Source organism: Mastomys coucha, unplaced genomic scaffold (genome assembly GCF_008632895.1).
Source record: "Mastomys coucha isolate ucsf_1 unplaced genomic scaffold, UCSF_Mcou_1 pScaffold8, whole genome shotgun sequence".
NCBI lineage: Eukaryota > Metazoa > Chordata > Mammalia > Rodentia > Muridae > Mastomys > Mastomys coucha.
Window position 1 is genome coordinate 55,323,468 of NW_022196914.1, and position 11,083 is coordinate 55,334,550.

General features: G+C 47.7%; 1 protein-coding gene across 2 annotated transcripts; it reads left to right on the top strand.

Annotated features, from left to right (window-relative positions):
* Window positions 1-2,922: 2,922 nt before the first annotated feature.
* Otp (orthopedia homeobox) lies at window positions 2,923-11,076 on the top strand. 2 transcript variants are annotated; one of them, XM_031360030.1, is made up of 3 exons: window positions 2,923-3,158; window positions 4,418-4,827; window positions 10,446-11,076. In XM_031360030.1, the coding sequence occupies exons 1-3, from the start codon at window positions 3,122-3,124 to the stop codon at window positions 10,974-10,976; spliced, it is 978 nt and encodes a 325-aa protein (XP_031215890.1). In that variant the 5' UTR covers window positions 2,923-3,121; the 3' UTR covers window positions 10,977-11,076. The 2 variants fall into 2 exon arrangements, with proteins under 2 accessions (XP_031215890.1, XP_031215891.1); XM_031360031.1 differs by lacking the exon at window positions 2,923-3,158 and adding an exon at window positions 3,932-4,128.
* Window positions 11,077-11,083: the final 7 nt, after the last annotated feature.

Below are 11,083 nucleotides of genomic sequence, written 5' to 3' on the forward strand. Positions count from 1 at the left end.
ATGACGGCGAATAAAACTCTGGTAAATACATCTCAAGCGCTTGCCCAGGTGGATTCAGACATTGGCCAAACCGAGTTGCAGAGCTAGAACAAGGAGTGGGGGCAAGCTTTTCATACCCAGACTCTCTTTGCTTCCCTGCCACGCCTGCTGCCTGCCAGCTCCCGGCTCCAGCTCGCTCCCTCCCCACCGCGACGCCCCCAGGCTGCCCTGTCACCCCCTCCTACTCTCAGATTTCCCTTTTTCTTTTTTCCTCTTTCCTCTCTCCCTCCCTCTCTGAGGTGCTTGTGCTCTGAAGTCTTGGAAGAAATGATTTAGTTTGTTTACACTGCTATAAAAATCAAGACCAATAGAAAAGTCATAAAATGAAGCGGGCTATCAATCACGCCGCAACATTGTTATTCAGTGGTTACTAACAGAGATGGATAATCCTTTGATTTTGTCCCATTGTTATTACTCTGATGTGTCTTCACATTAACTATTACACATTTATTTATCGACCTGAAAGATACAACAAAACAGAATATACGAGCGAGTGCGTGTGAGAGGACGCCAGGCCCGGAAGGCTGAGGCTCCAGAGCTGCTGGGGGAGCCGACACCAGAGCTCGTGAGCACCTGTTCTCTTCCCAGGTGACTTTTCAAGTCTCTCACTTAAGCAGCCAGGTCACTGCAGGACCGGACTTCTCAGACTCTTCTACCCGAGCAGGCAACCGGTATCCCACCTCTGGTTCCTTGTTTAGTCACTTGACTACACCTCTACCGGGCTTTCAGGCCTGAATCTCCAGAAAGCCCCTCCCTGGTAGTTCGAAACCTGGGACCCGTCCCAGGTGCGTGCTCTTGGGCTAGGTCCTGAGCCTACAGTCCCGCCCTGGGAGGCTAAACTGTCCCCTCCTGCTGATCATGCCCCAGTTGTCAAAATAGGGGGTGGGGGGTGGGAGGTGTATAGAGAAATACAAGCTGCTACCAGAGGGGATCGGTTTGCTTTAGGGCTTGGAATTTCCCTTTCAGGAAAAACCTTTGCGGACAGGGCACCAGGCGCTGGCCGAAAGCCCCCAAGGCTGCCAGGCTCGCCGGAGTCGCCTAGGCTCCTTCTAGAGCGCACCCCGGGCTTCGGCGCCCAACTCCTGTTAGACCCGCTTGGTACCCGTTGCCCGGCGGCCGCTGCAGCCCCGCCAGGTCCGGAGCTGCCGAGTGAGCCGTCTCCGGCGATCCAAGACACCCATGTCGCCGAGGTCTGGCCCTCACGAGAGTGTGCACCGGGGCCGACGCTCGCACTCCGGTTGTGCACCGCAGGACTTTGAAAAGGGCTGAAGAAGGGAAGGAGGAAACCAAACTGCTCCAGAGTTGCTTCGCTGCCTCCTTTGTCTCCTTGCTCTTCCCTGTCACACACAGAGTAAAGGGGACACACACACACACACACACACACACACACCCTCGCATCTGCTCTCGGGCAGCATTTTCAATGTTTTGTGTAAGTCAATTGGGCGACGAACAAAAAAAGCCATTTGTTCGGTATTATTTAAAACAGACTTCAGAGGACCACCCTTTTGTGGAAGCGTTATTTGCACTAAATGAATAATCTTAATTGCATCACCCTCGAATTAAAAATCAATGTTAATCAAGTTGGGAGCAGTAAATATCAGTTTTCATTTTGCCTTGGGTAGAGGGCATTTTTCTTGTGTTGCAAATAAAAATACAAGTCAAATAACTTTAAAGGGGCATCATGTTCTGCTGCAAATACAATTGAAACGGATTGTTTGGGAGCAGATCAGAAATGGTACAGAATTTTGCACTTAATTTCCTCAGTTATCATTTACAATAAGAACCTCTGGGCTTGACAGCCAAGTCTAAACAGTAGTAAATTAGTACAAATTTATACTGATTTTACTCTAATAATCGTAATAAAAGCTTATAGATTTGGCACTAATTACATAAATGCCTAATGATCTTGAAAATTACTCTGGTTAGAAATATATTACTAATCTAAACTTTGTTGTTGGCTGGCTCTGAAAAATCAGAACATTAGAAATGGTTCGCTTCACTTGTGCAAAAGCACTTTAAATTGTTGAAGTAGTTTAACATATCCAAGAGGAAAATAAAGAGCGGTTAACTTTATTTACTGCCTTAAGTGGCTTTGGTCGCCTAGCTGAACTTAGAAACTTTGACCGAAAGAGCGGGTTGGGACCTGGGTAAGAGTGTAGGCCCATCGGGCCTGGGCCTGGGCCTAGAACGCAGCTTCTGGAGTTCTGAAGGAAGGCACACTTCGTGAAGTTTTCCCCTCCCCCAAAGCGGACAGCAGGGCCTTGGCAGAGTATGGGGGCCAACTTCCTCTTTACTCTCTTGGCTCGCGTTGGGATCCGGGCTCAGTAGGCCAGAGTCTGGGTCTCTAGCGAAGGCCTGCAGAACAGTGGTGGAAATGTAGGGTCGTTCTAGAGATGGTAGCTTGGCCGCCTGGTGAGCTAGGGCTTTGACTACAGCGGTCCAGTGTCGCCTAGCTGGCACGGGCAGGGGCAGCAGGGGCGGGGGTGCAGTGGGATGTGAGGTGGGGGTGGCGACTCTCAGGTCATGCAGAGGTCATGCCCTGCTTTGGTGTCTGGACTGCCCCTGTTCCTGGGACACCCTAGCTCTGAAACACCTAGCAGCGCCTGTGAAGCGAGCAAGTCAGGACAAGGAAAGGGAAGGTGTGCCCGGAGAAAATCTCTGGGAAGAACTGACCGAGGCTCGGCCCAGAGGCCCAGGGCGAGGCCAAGGTGGCCGCTGCTGCTTTAGCGGCTGCTGGAGGCTGGAGCTGCTTGGGCTGCGGCCGCCGCCTCCTCCCGGCTGGCGCAGGCGGGCGGGCGGGCGGAGTGGGGGACTCTCCGGGCGCTGACATTTGCAGGCTGCCCTCCTGATTGGTCCCCTCGCCGAGCTGCTCACGGGTTCATTCAACTGTTAAGCACCTCCCCGTCTCTCTAAAGGACATTATAATGCAAGAAGCCCCCTTTTTAACCACAAACCGAATTTTCTTTCATTTAGGTGATCTATATATATCTATATCGTATAGCTTATAGCTTATATCTATTTTAAATAACTTAAAGCCGCTAAAATTTGGGGGGGAACAGCTTTCGCCCTGGAGCGGTGCGCGATGCTGTCTCACGCCGACCTCCTGGACGCCAGGCTAGGTGAGTGAGCGCCTCTCACCCGGGCAGCCAGGAGAAGCCGGGGCAGGAAATTGTCAATTTGTTCCTTATTTTACCTTAATGCGCCCTAAATGGACTAATTTCTTTAAAAGTAATTGTGCTGTATTAAAGTTTAATTTGATTTAACATCGTCTTAAAAAAAAAATCTATGGAATATGTAGATTCCAAAACAAAACGGAGTTGGGAATGCTGACACTTTTTTGTTTTTCTTATTTTTTTTCTTTCTCTCTCCCCTTCATTATTATTATTTTTTTTGAAAGGAGTTCTAGCCCGCGATAATTTGTTTGGAGGTGTTTCTCTCTTATTCCACTCTTGTTTGCTTTGATTTGGAATTTCTTTCATCTTCCCCCCCCCCTTCTTTCTTTCTATCACCACCTCCTCCTCTAAGTGTGCCTAAATTTGTTTTCTTTTTTAAAAAATCTGGCGTGAAGGAGAAGCGGCTGTATGAAGGTGGATTTGCTAAATGTTCCAGTTGAGAAGAAAAGCCCAGCTCACCCTCTCGGGCATCCCTGCCTTCTCCCAGGGACTCGGTGTTGGGAGGGACGGGCCGTTTTATTTCTCGGGAGAGAAAAGTTGAATTCTCTAAAGTTTGATTCACTGTTATGGCTATAGCATTTACTCGAATTTCTTTAAAGCTATCTGGGTTCCCAGGTTCTGGGTTTCCGGCTTGGGAAGCTTTAGTGATGGATGTGACTCCATTTCCCAAACACTTTCTCTGATTTGAGGGGGAGGCGGAGCTGATTTGGGTTTATTTTTGAGGGGTGGAAGGCTTGGAGACATATTCATCTTCCGAAAGTCAGAGGGAATTGGCCAGAGTTCACTTAGCGCCTATGCTCAGGAGGAGCAGCCTCCAAGGGATCTCTCTTGATTTCTTTCTCTCCCGCATCACCCGTCTAAGAATTTTCTCAAGGTTTCCTGGGACACCAGGGTTACAGTTAGTGAAAGGACTCGGGTGTGTTTCATTGTCAGGCCTGGGAGTGGTTTTTTTGTGGGACACACGAAAGCCGGAGCTGTGAACCACCAGAGCGGGCTGTGGAGAGAAGGGGAAGGCCGGGAGATGCTATTTCAACCTAGTGGTTCAAATCTTGGGAAACCGGGCTGAGGACCAGGCAGTTTCCGCCGCGGGGCGAGCGTGGGCGCAATGGGAGCGGTAGATGGGGCTGAAGCAGAACCTATCAGAGAAGACACCGGCTCCTCAGGTCGCCAGGGCAGTACTGATCGAGATCCCCTTCCCTCCTCAGGTATGAAAGATGCCGCCGAGCTTCTGGGCCACCGGGAGGCGGTGAAGTGTAGGCTGGGCGTGGGGGGCTCTGACCCTGGGGGCCATCCAGGGGACCTGGCACCCAACTCCGACCCGGTCGAAGGAGCCACTCTGTTGCCGGGTGAGGACATCACCACCGTGGGCTCTACTCCTGCCTCGCTGGCGGTGAGCGCCAAAGACCCAGACAAGCAGCCGGGGCCCCAGGGCGGCCCCAACCCCAGCCAAGCCGGCCAGCAGCAGGGCCAACAGAAACAGAAGCGCCACCGGACACGCTTCACCCCAGCGCAGCTCAACGAACTGGAGAGGAGCTTCGCCAAGACTCACTACCCCGACATCTTCATGCGTGAGGAGCTAGCGCTGCGTATCGGGCTGACCGAGTCGCGAGTGCAGGTACACGGGACTCGGGGGAGGAAGGCAAGGAGGGACGGGAGGATTGCAGCACAGAGCAGGTATTGTGCCCTGCTGGGATTCCGGGCCGCGCGCTTGTGGTTACTGAGTTCCTGGGTTGGAGGATCCCGCACTCTGTCCAAATATCGGCTAGGACGATCCACAGGCCCCCGTGGACTTCCTCCATCGTAACCCCATCCCTCATCTCAAAACTCCTCAAAAGCAAGCCGGGGCGTCGTGGGGCTGCGGGGGTTCAACTCCCTCCTTCAAAGAAGGGAGCCTTCCTGTCTCCCCAGAAGCTAAGCCCAGCGGGCGCACCTTACTCCAGCTCTATTGACAAGTGTTTCATGACCGCGTAATGAGTTTCTATTACGAATTTGGATAAATGGGAGAAATTTCATAATTATACAGGAAACAAGAAAGAGGAATCACGGTGCAATTGGTGCCTTTAAAAAGCAGGGTGGCATACTCAAACTCCCAGGTGTGGCTTTATTCTCTTAAATACCACCCTCTCTGGTCTTTCAGGCAGAATACCCTCAGCTTTGTTGGTTTCAAAGGCTTTTGCCTTGGGTGACCTACTAACGTGCCGGGACTGGCCTAAAATACTACACCACCTATGAAGTTTGGGTTTTTAATTTTAATAAAATAATTAAGATTCTCCTAAGGAGAAAGGCAGGAAATGAGCACTGCCTGCTGTGGATATGTGACCCAAAGAAGGAACTTTTCAGGCCAGAAAGCTTAAATTGTAATGGAGGAATCCGTTATTGTGTCCATATTTTTATCCAACCATTTTCCAAGTTGTAATTATATGAAATCTAGAAAATTTCACCTGTATCTCTTCTGAAAATTGGGGGAAGAAAATGTAAGATTAATAAACCCTGATTTTCTTTCTTTTTTTTTTCTTTTAAAAATATTGGCAACGTGTACTATTTCATGGGCCAGCACCTTGGCGAAGCTTTGCGCTTAGCCTTGAGCTATCCACGGTGCTGAAAATATTTTCCTTGCTACTTCGGACTTTTTTTTTTTTCTTTCCTTCTAGATTCCTGGGTGCTAAGTTGAAAATTTTGTTAAGCCAGTGCTAACTGAATTTGGAAATTAACTTTAAGAACTCTAGTTCTTTTACATTTGATTGGTCAGGAAATCAGAATTTATTTCCATTTGGCATTTTGCAGTTCATCTAAACGGGAATACATACTTTTGTTCTAATAAGAAATGAATATCTCAGGGACTTAAACTGGTCAAGTTAATAGATAAATATTCACAACGATTAATATTTTATTCAATATAAATCTGAGTATTTTTTAGTGAACTCTGAAAAGCTTAAACAATGGGGCAAAGACATTACAAATATGAAGAGTTCTAATTACATTGTTTAGGCATATTAATGTTCTTTAAATCTTCACCTTACACTTTTTAAGTGTGGGTTCAAACTGTCACAGAAATATACAATCCCAGCCCATGCCAACAATAGTACTTGATTGTAGGCTCAATATAAAAGAAGCAAAGTTCACAAATTTACTTTTTGCCCTCAAGAGAAATCTTTGCTATTAATTTTTGTTTAAAAGAGTGCAGTGCTGTATCTTAACCTAGACATATTGGTAATTAGCTCAAATTAAAATAGAACTTAGAATCACAAATAAAATATAATTGGATGGCTGATTTTATGAAAAAAGAAAATGAGGTCTATTAAACTTTATTAGGTCTTCCAAAGGTTAATGGCAGTGATTCTTTTAATAGAAAAAGTTATAAATTAAATAAAATATAAACTGTGTGGTAGTTATTTTCAAAAAGTACACAAAAGAGTATACCAGAAGAAAGAGACAAAGTATGTTAATTGTTCTAGTGTTCAACCAAAGATAATAACTTGAGCCTACTGATAAAAACAATTTAATAGAACAGCAATTTCAATATTTTTTAAAAATAATGTTTCATAGTTTAAAAAGTAATCAGATCAACATAACCTTCTTAATTAACATTTCAAAATGATTAACATTATGTAACATAATGCAAAAATAATTTATGGGAAATGTATTTACTTCACGATTCACTGTACCATTGCTCCTTGACCAAATTCAAATTAAATAGTAATTGGTTTACATTCTTATATGATGAGTGCTTCATAGTTTCCTTTATAGTTAACAGATTGCCACACATTCTTTCCAGTATGTGGGCCACTGCACTGATTACAAATGATCTAAACATTTAACTTATTGTGCTTGCATGTCTTCAAAGATACTTTTTAATTTTAGACCAAAGTATCCAGTATATTTTATTTTTTGTCTTTATCTGGACTATATCACATTTTGAAGTGTTTACTAAGGCACCTCTATTCACATGGAGGCCACTTCTTGTATGGTACCGCTCCCCTTTGCTGGCTAGTGTAATAAAACCATTCCTTTTATAGCATGCCATTATTAGAAACCAATTTCAGAATTATTTATAACCTGGAATGGCTTATTAAGCAGCAATGCGAGAATCATGCAAATTACGCGATCAAATGCAATATAATAAGCATAATCATTAGTCTCTAGCACGGATTAATTAACTTTCAATATTTTATTTACATAAAAACCAAATCAGTGAAATAACTTCTGCACAGTCAGGCTTGCCTTTCAATATTTTATATGAACAAAAATAATGTGCTGTAATTCCATTGACCGTGTCCCCTAGAATGGCCCTGTCACCTGCCACATCTTAATAGGGGGACAAGCTGAGAGTATTTTCTAGTTTTCTAATGGAATGAGAAATTGCATTTTCTTCCTCTCCCAGCACTATTAAAGTGTAATGAATTCGGCCCAGAGTTCACGGCTGGCTGATCGAAATGAACCTGAGATCTAGGCTTTAATACAGCTCCCCAGATTTCCTCCCATATCTACACATTAATCATTTGCTGGATTCCAATGAGGTCTTCATAAAGCATTTGCTTCAAGTGTGTGTGTGTGTGTGTGAGTGGGGAGTATTCTTTCTTTCTCCCCCTCTTTTTCTATTCCTGAGCCATTTATAGCTGGGGAATTAAACGGGCTATATATTTTAAAATACATTTACAGTATGTCTATATTACTGTAACAGCAGATATCATGAAAGTGGATTTTTAGATTCCAACCTCCATTAGATTCTCACTGTTGTATTAAGCATTTTCTGAGGAGAGTTGCATTTCAAACTGAGTGCAAAGCTGGGTCTTAGGCTGTGGTTAATGTATTTCCTGGAGTTGTCACCGGTGCATTCCAAAGCTCTCCCTTAGGTTTTGTCTGCATTTTAACCCGCCATGCTCTAGTTTTCAAGTGGAAACATTCACATTTTAAAAACATATGCATCACAGCCTGGAATGGAAGTGCTCAGATTCCATGCAGAATTTCCCCCCTTGAATCTCAGTAAACCATGAAACATTAAAAAATTTGTAGCCACCCTTTGACTACTAACCCTCAAACATAATTGAGCATGATTTTTCGATTATTCCTCTACTATTTTGCCCTTTAAACAGTGGTTCTTTTCCTTGTGTGCATGTGCAGAGTGTGGATTCGGAACAGACTCTGGGCAGCAGTGTTGGCTCTTGAAATTCTGCTGAGCAGTTTGACATTGTTTTCTTTCTGTTACTTTTTTTTTCCTCTCCAGGCCTTCTCCCACTTTACCACCTCCAAAACACTGACCCTTTAGGATTCACTAGCTCTGGGGAGTGTTAGGAATTGGTCCTGACTGCCTTTCAAAATGTCCCTAGGAGGCTGCAAGTTTTGGACACAGACAAGTCTCAGTCAAGGGTGTCCTCTTGCCCAACTTCCCAAACTAGTGTCAGCTAGGTGCTGCAAAGGGTCTTTGGGACCTTAGGTCTCCCCACTTTTCACCCAAGACCAAAGGCTGCTTAGCAGCTGCATCCAGCCACAAAGATCCTATCATCACCATGGCCTCCCAACCCCCAACCCCAAGCATCGTTAGTCCCTGTACCACCGCTCCAGAGCTTCAGCTAAGGGCATGCTTACCCAGCATCAATATTGGGTTAAGCAGCAATGTGGGAAATGGTGTACAAACTAGAGAAAGATAAAGTGCTGGTCGAAGTCCTAGGTAAGGCAGGAAGACAAGGGCAAACTCAGAGAGAATTGTAGACTGTAAAGCTGTTCACACCGGTAAGCAAAGAGTATGCTTGCTTGCACAGCTATAAATTCTTGGTTTACCAAGAATGAAGGCAGATACATGCACAGCCTTGACACTTCGGCTTGCAAATCAACTACTACATAGATTGGATTACCAGATAAATCAGGTGGGGGGGCGCAAAATTCGGAGAGCAGGTTGTGTGTGTTGGCCAAATTCTAAGAGGAAACTAGTCAATATCTGGTCTGTGCCCGGCACCATTTTAGATTTCGTATCAGTAGTCATCCCGCTAACTAGATTTTAAATGAAAAGTCTGCCAAGTAAACATACTGAGGAAGCCCCAGCCCCTTAAAAATAAAATTCAAATAGATGGAGACCAGAAATTATCAAGATCGGATAGGTTGGTTGTCTCTTTTCACTCAGGAAATTTCGCTCTGTGGTAGTGATTTTCACATTTGTAGGCACATTTGCCTGATAGGCTCTGAAATTCCTGGGCCAGCATCAGGAAACAAAATCTAGGAGGGCTTGTTTGATGTATATTTTAATAGACAGTTCTCCCTGAAAAAAAAAAAGCGTCCATTGTCCCAGCAAATTTAGATTTGCATCCTGACTGGCTTGAGTTTTAAAGCTGACCTCCTTTCCTTCGTATTGGCCAGGAAATTTGTTTTAGTTTATAAAACAAGAGGTGTGTTGGGGTATGTGCAGCTTGCAGGTATCAGAGGACATGTTATCATGAATCTGAAGTAAGTTACTGGAAGGCTTAGATCGAAGGCCCAGGGGTTCAGTCAGCGAGTTCCAGCACACCCGAATGGCGCAGAGAAAGGCGCCCTCAGAGGGTTTTGGGAGAGAGCTGGGGAGGAGCATCGTGGCCGTTGCTCTAAGCACTGGGGAGAAATCAGAAATCAAGGTGGCAACCAAATAACACCGCAGCTCAGTGGCTCACTTTGCCACACGGGTCACTATATTAACCTCTGTGCTCTGTCAACCGTGATGTTAGGGGCTTCCTTTGTCTTTCGATTTTGAAACTGTTTATGTCATTCGTGGCCTTTCATCAATCCCCAAATTTCCAGTGTTTCTGAGAATTCTATACCCCATCAGTGCTATGAGACATGCTATTAAGCCACATGGGTACTCATGTTTATCTTCATTTGTACACCTGTGGGTCGAGCCTTGACACATGCCTGCTTGACGACTGGTATCTCTGTGCAATGCACAGACTATGCCAGAGTCAGGGGGCGGTGAACGCCGCACACGCTGGTCTATGGTGTGCTGCTGTTCGCTCGGTGTGTTCCGCGCCAGAGGGCACCGCGACACGAGAGCGCCAGGAACCTGCTCTCGGCTGAGCCGGCGGAGGAGAGCCCGGAGCTCGCGCCGGGCGTGGGGGAGGGAGGGGGCGTGTCGAGCCCGGAGCATCCTTTCCGCCTGGGGCTGGGTGACCGCGTGAAGCGGGGCTTGGGGACCTCAAGCTCCGACCAGGCTCGCTAACCTCCTGGGGTCCTTGTCTCCCTTCCCCGCCCCCCCGACCCCGCCCTCTGCAGGTCTGGTTCCAGAATCGCCGCGCCAAGTGGAAGAAGCGCAAGAAGACCACTAACGTGTTCCGCGCGCCCGGCACGCTGCTGCCCACGCCCGGGCTGCCCCAGTTCCCGTCGGCCGCCGCCGCGGCCGCCGCCGCCATGGGCGACAGCCTGTGCTCTTTCCACGCCAACGACACCCGCTGGGCGGCGGCCGCCATGCCCGGCGTGTCCCAGCTGCCGCTGCCGCCAGCGCTCGGCCGCCAGCAGGCCATGGCGCAGTCGCTGTCTCAGTGCAGCCTGGCGGCGGGGCCGCCGCCCAACTCCATGGGCTTGTCCAACAGCCTGGCGGGCTCCAACGGCGCGGGGCTGCAGTCGCACCTCTACCAGCCCGCCTTCCCCGGCATGGTGCCCGCCTCCCTCCCCGGCCCCAGCAACGTCTCCGGCTCGCCCCAGCTCTGCAGCTCTCCGGACAGCAGCGACGTGTGGCGGGGCACGAGCATCGCCTCCCTGCGCCGCAAGGCGCTCGAGCACACAGTTTCCATGAGCTTCACCTAATGCCGCCGCTCGCCGCCCGCTGCGCCCGGGCGCAGCCCCACCCCCTCCCCTCCCCCAGGCTCCCGGCCCCTCCCCCTTCCCGGTGTCCCCCCACCCCACCCCCGGTC

Excerpts from the sequence above, each read along its gene's own strand:
- Otp (XM_031360030.1), top strand. The coding sequence starts at position 3,122 with ATGCTGTCTCACGCCGACCTCCTGGACGCCAGGCTAG. Across the intron at positions 3,159-4,417 it reads CCTCCTGGACGCCAGGCTAG|GTATGAAAGATGCCGCCGAG; the intron begins GTGAGTGAGCGC and ends TTCCCTCCTCAG. Across the intron at positions 4,828-10,445 it reads TGACCGAGTCGCGAGTGCAG|GTCTGGTTCCAGAATCGCCG; the intron begins GTACACGGGACT and ends CGCCCTCTGCAG.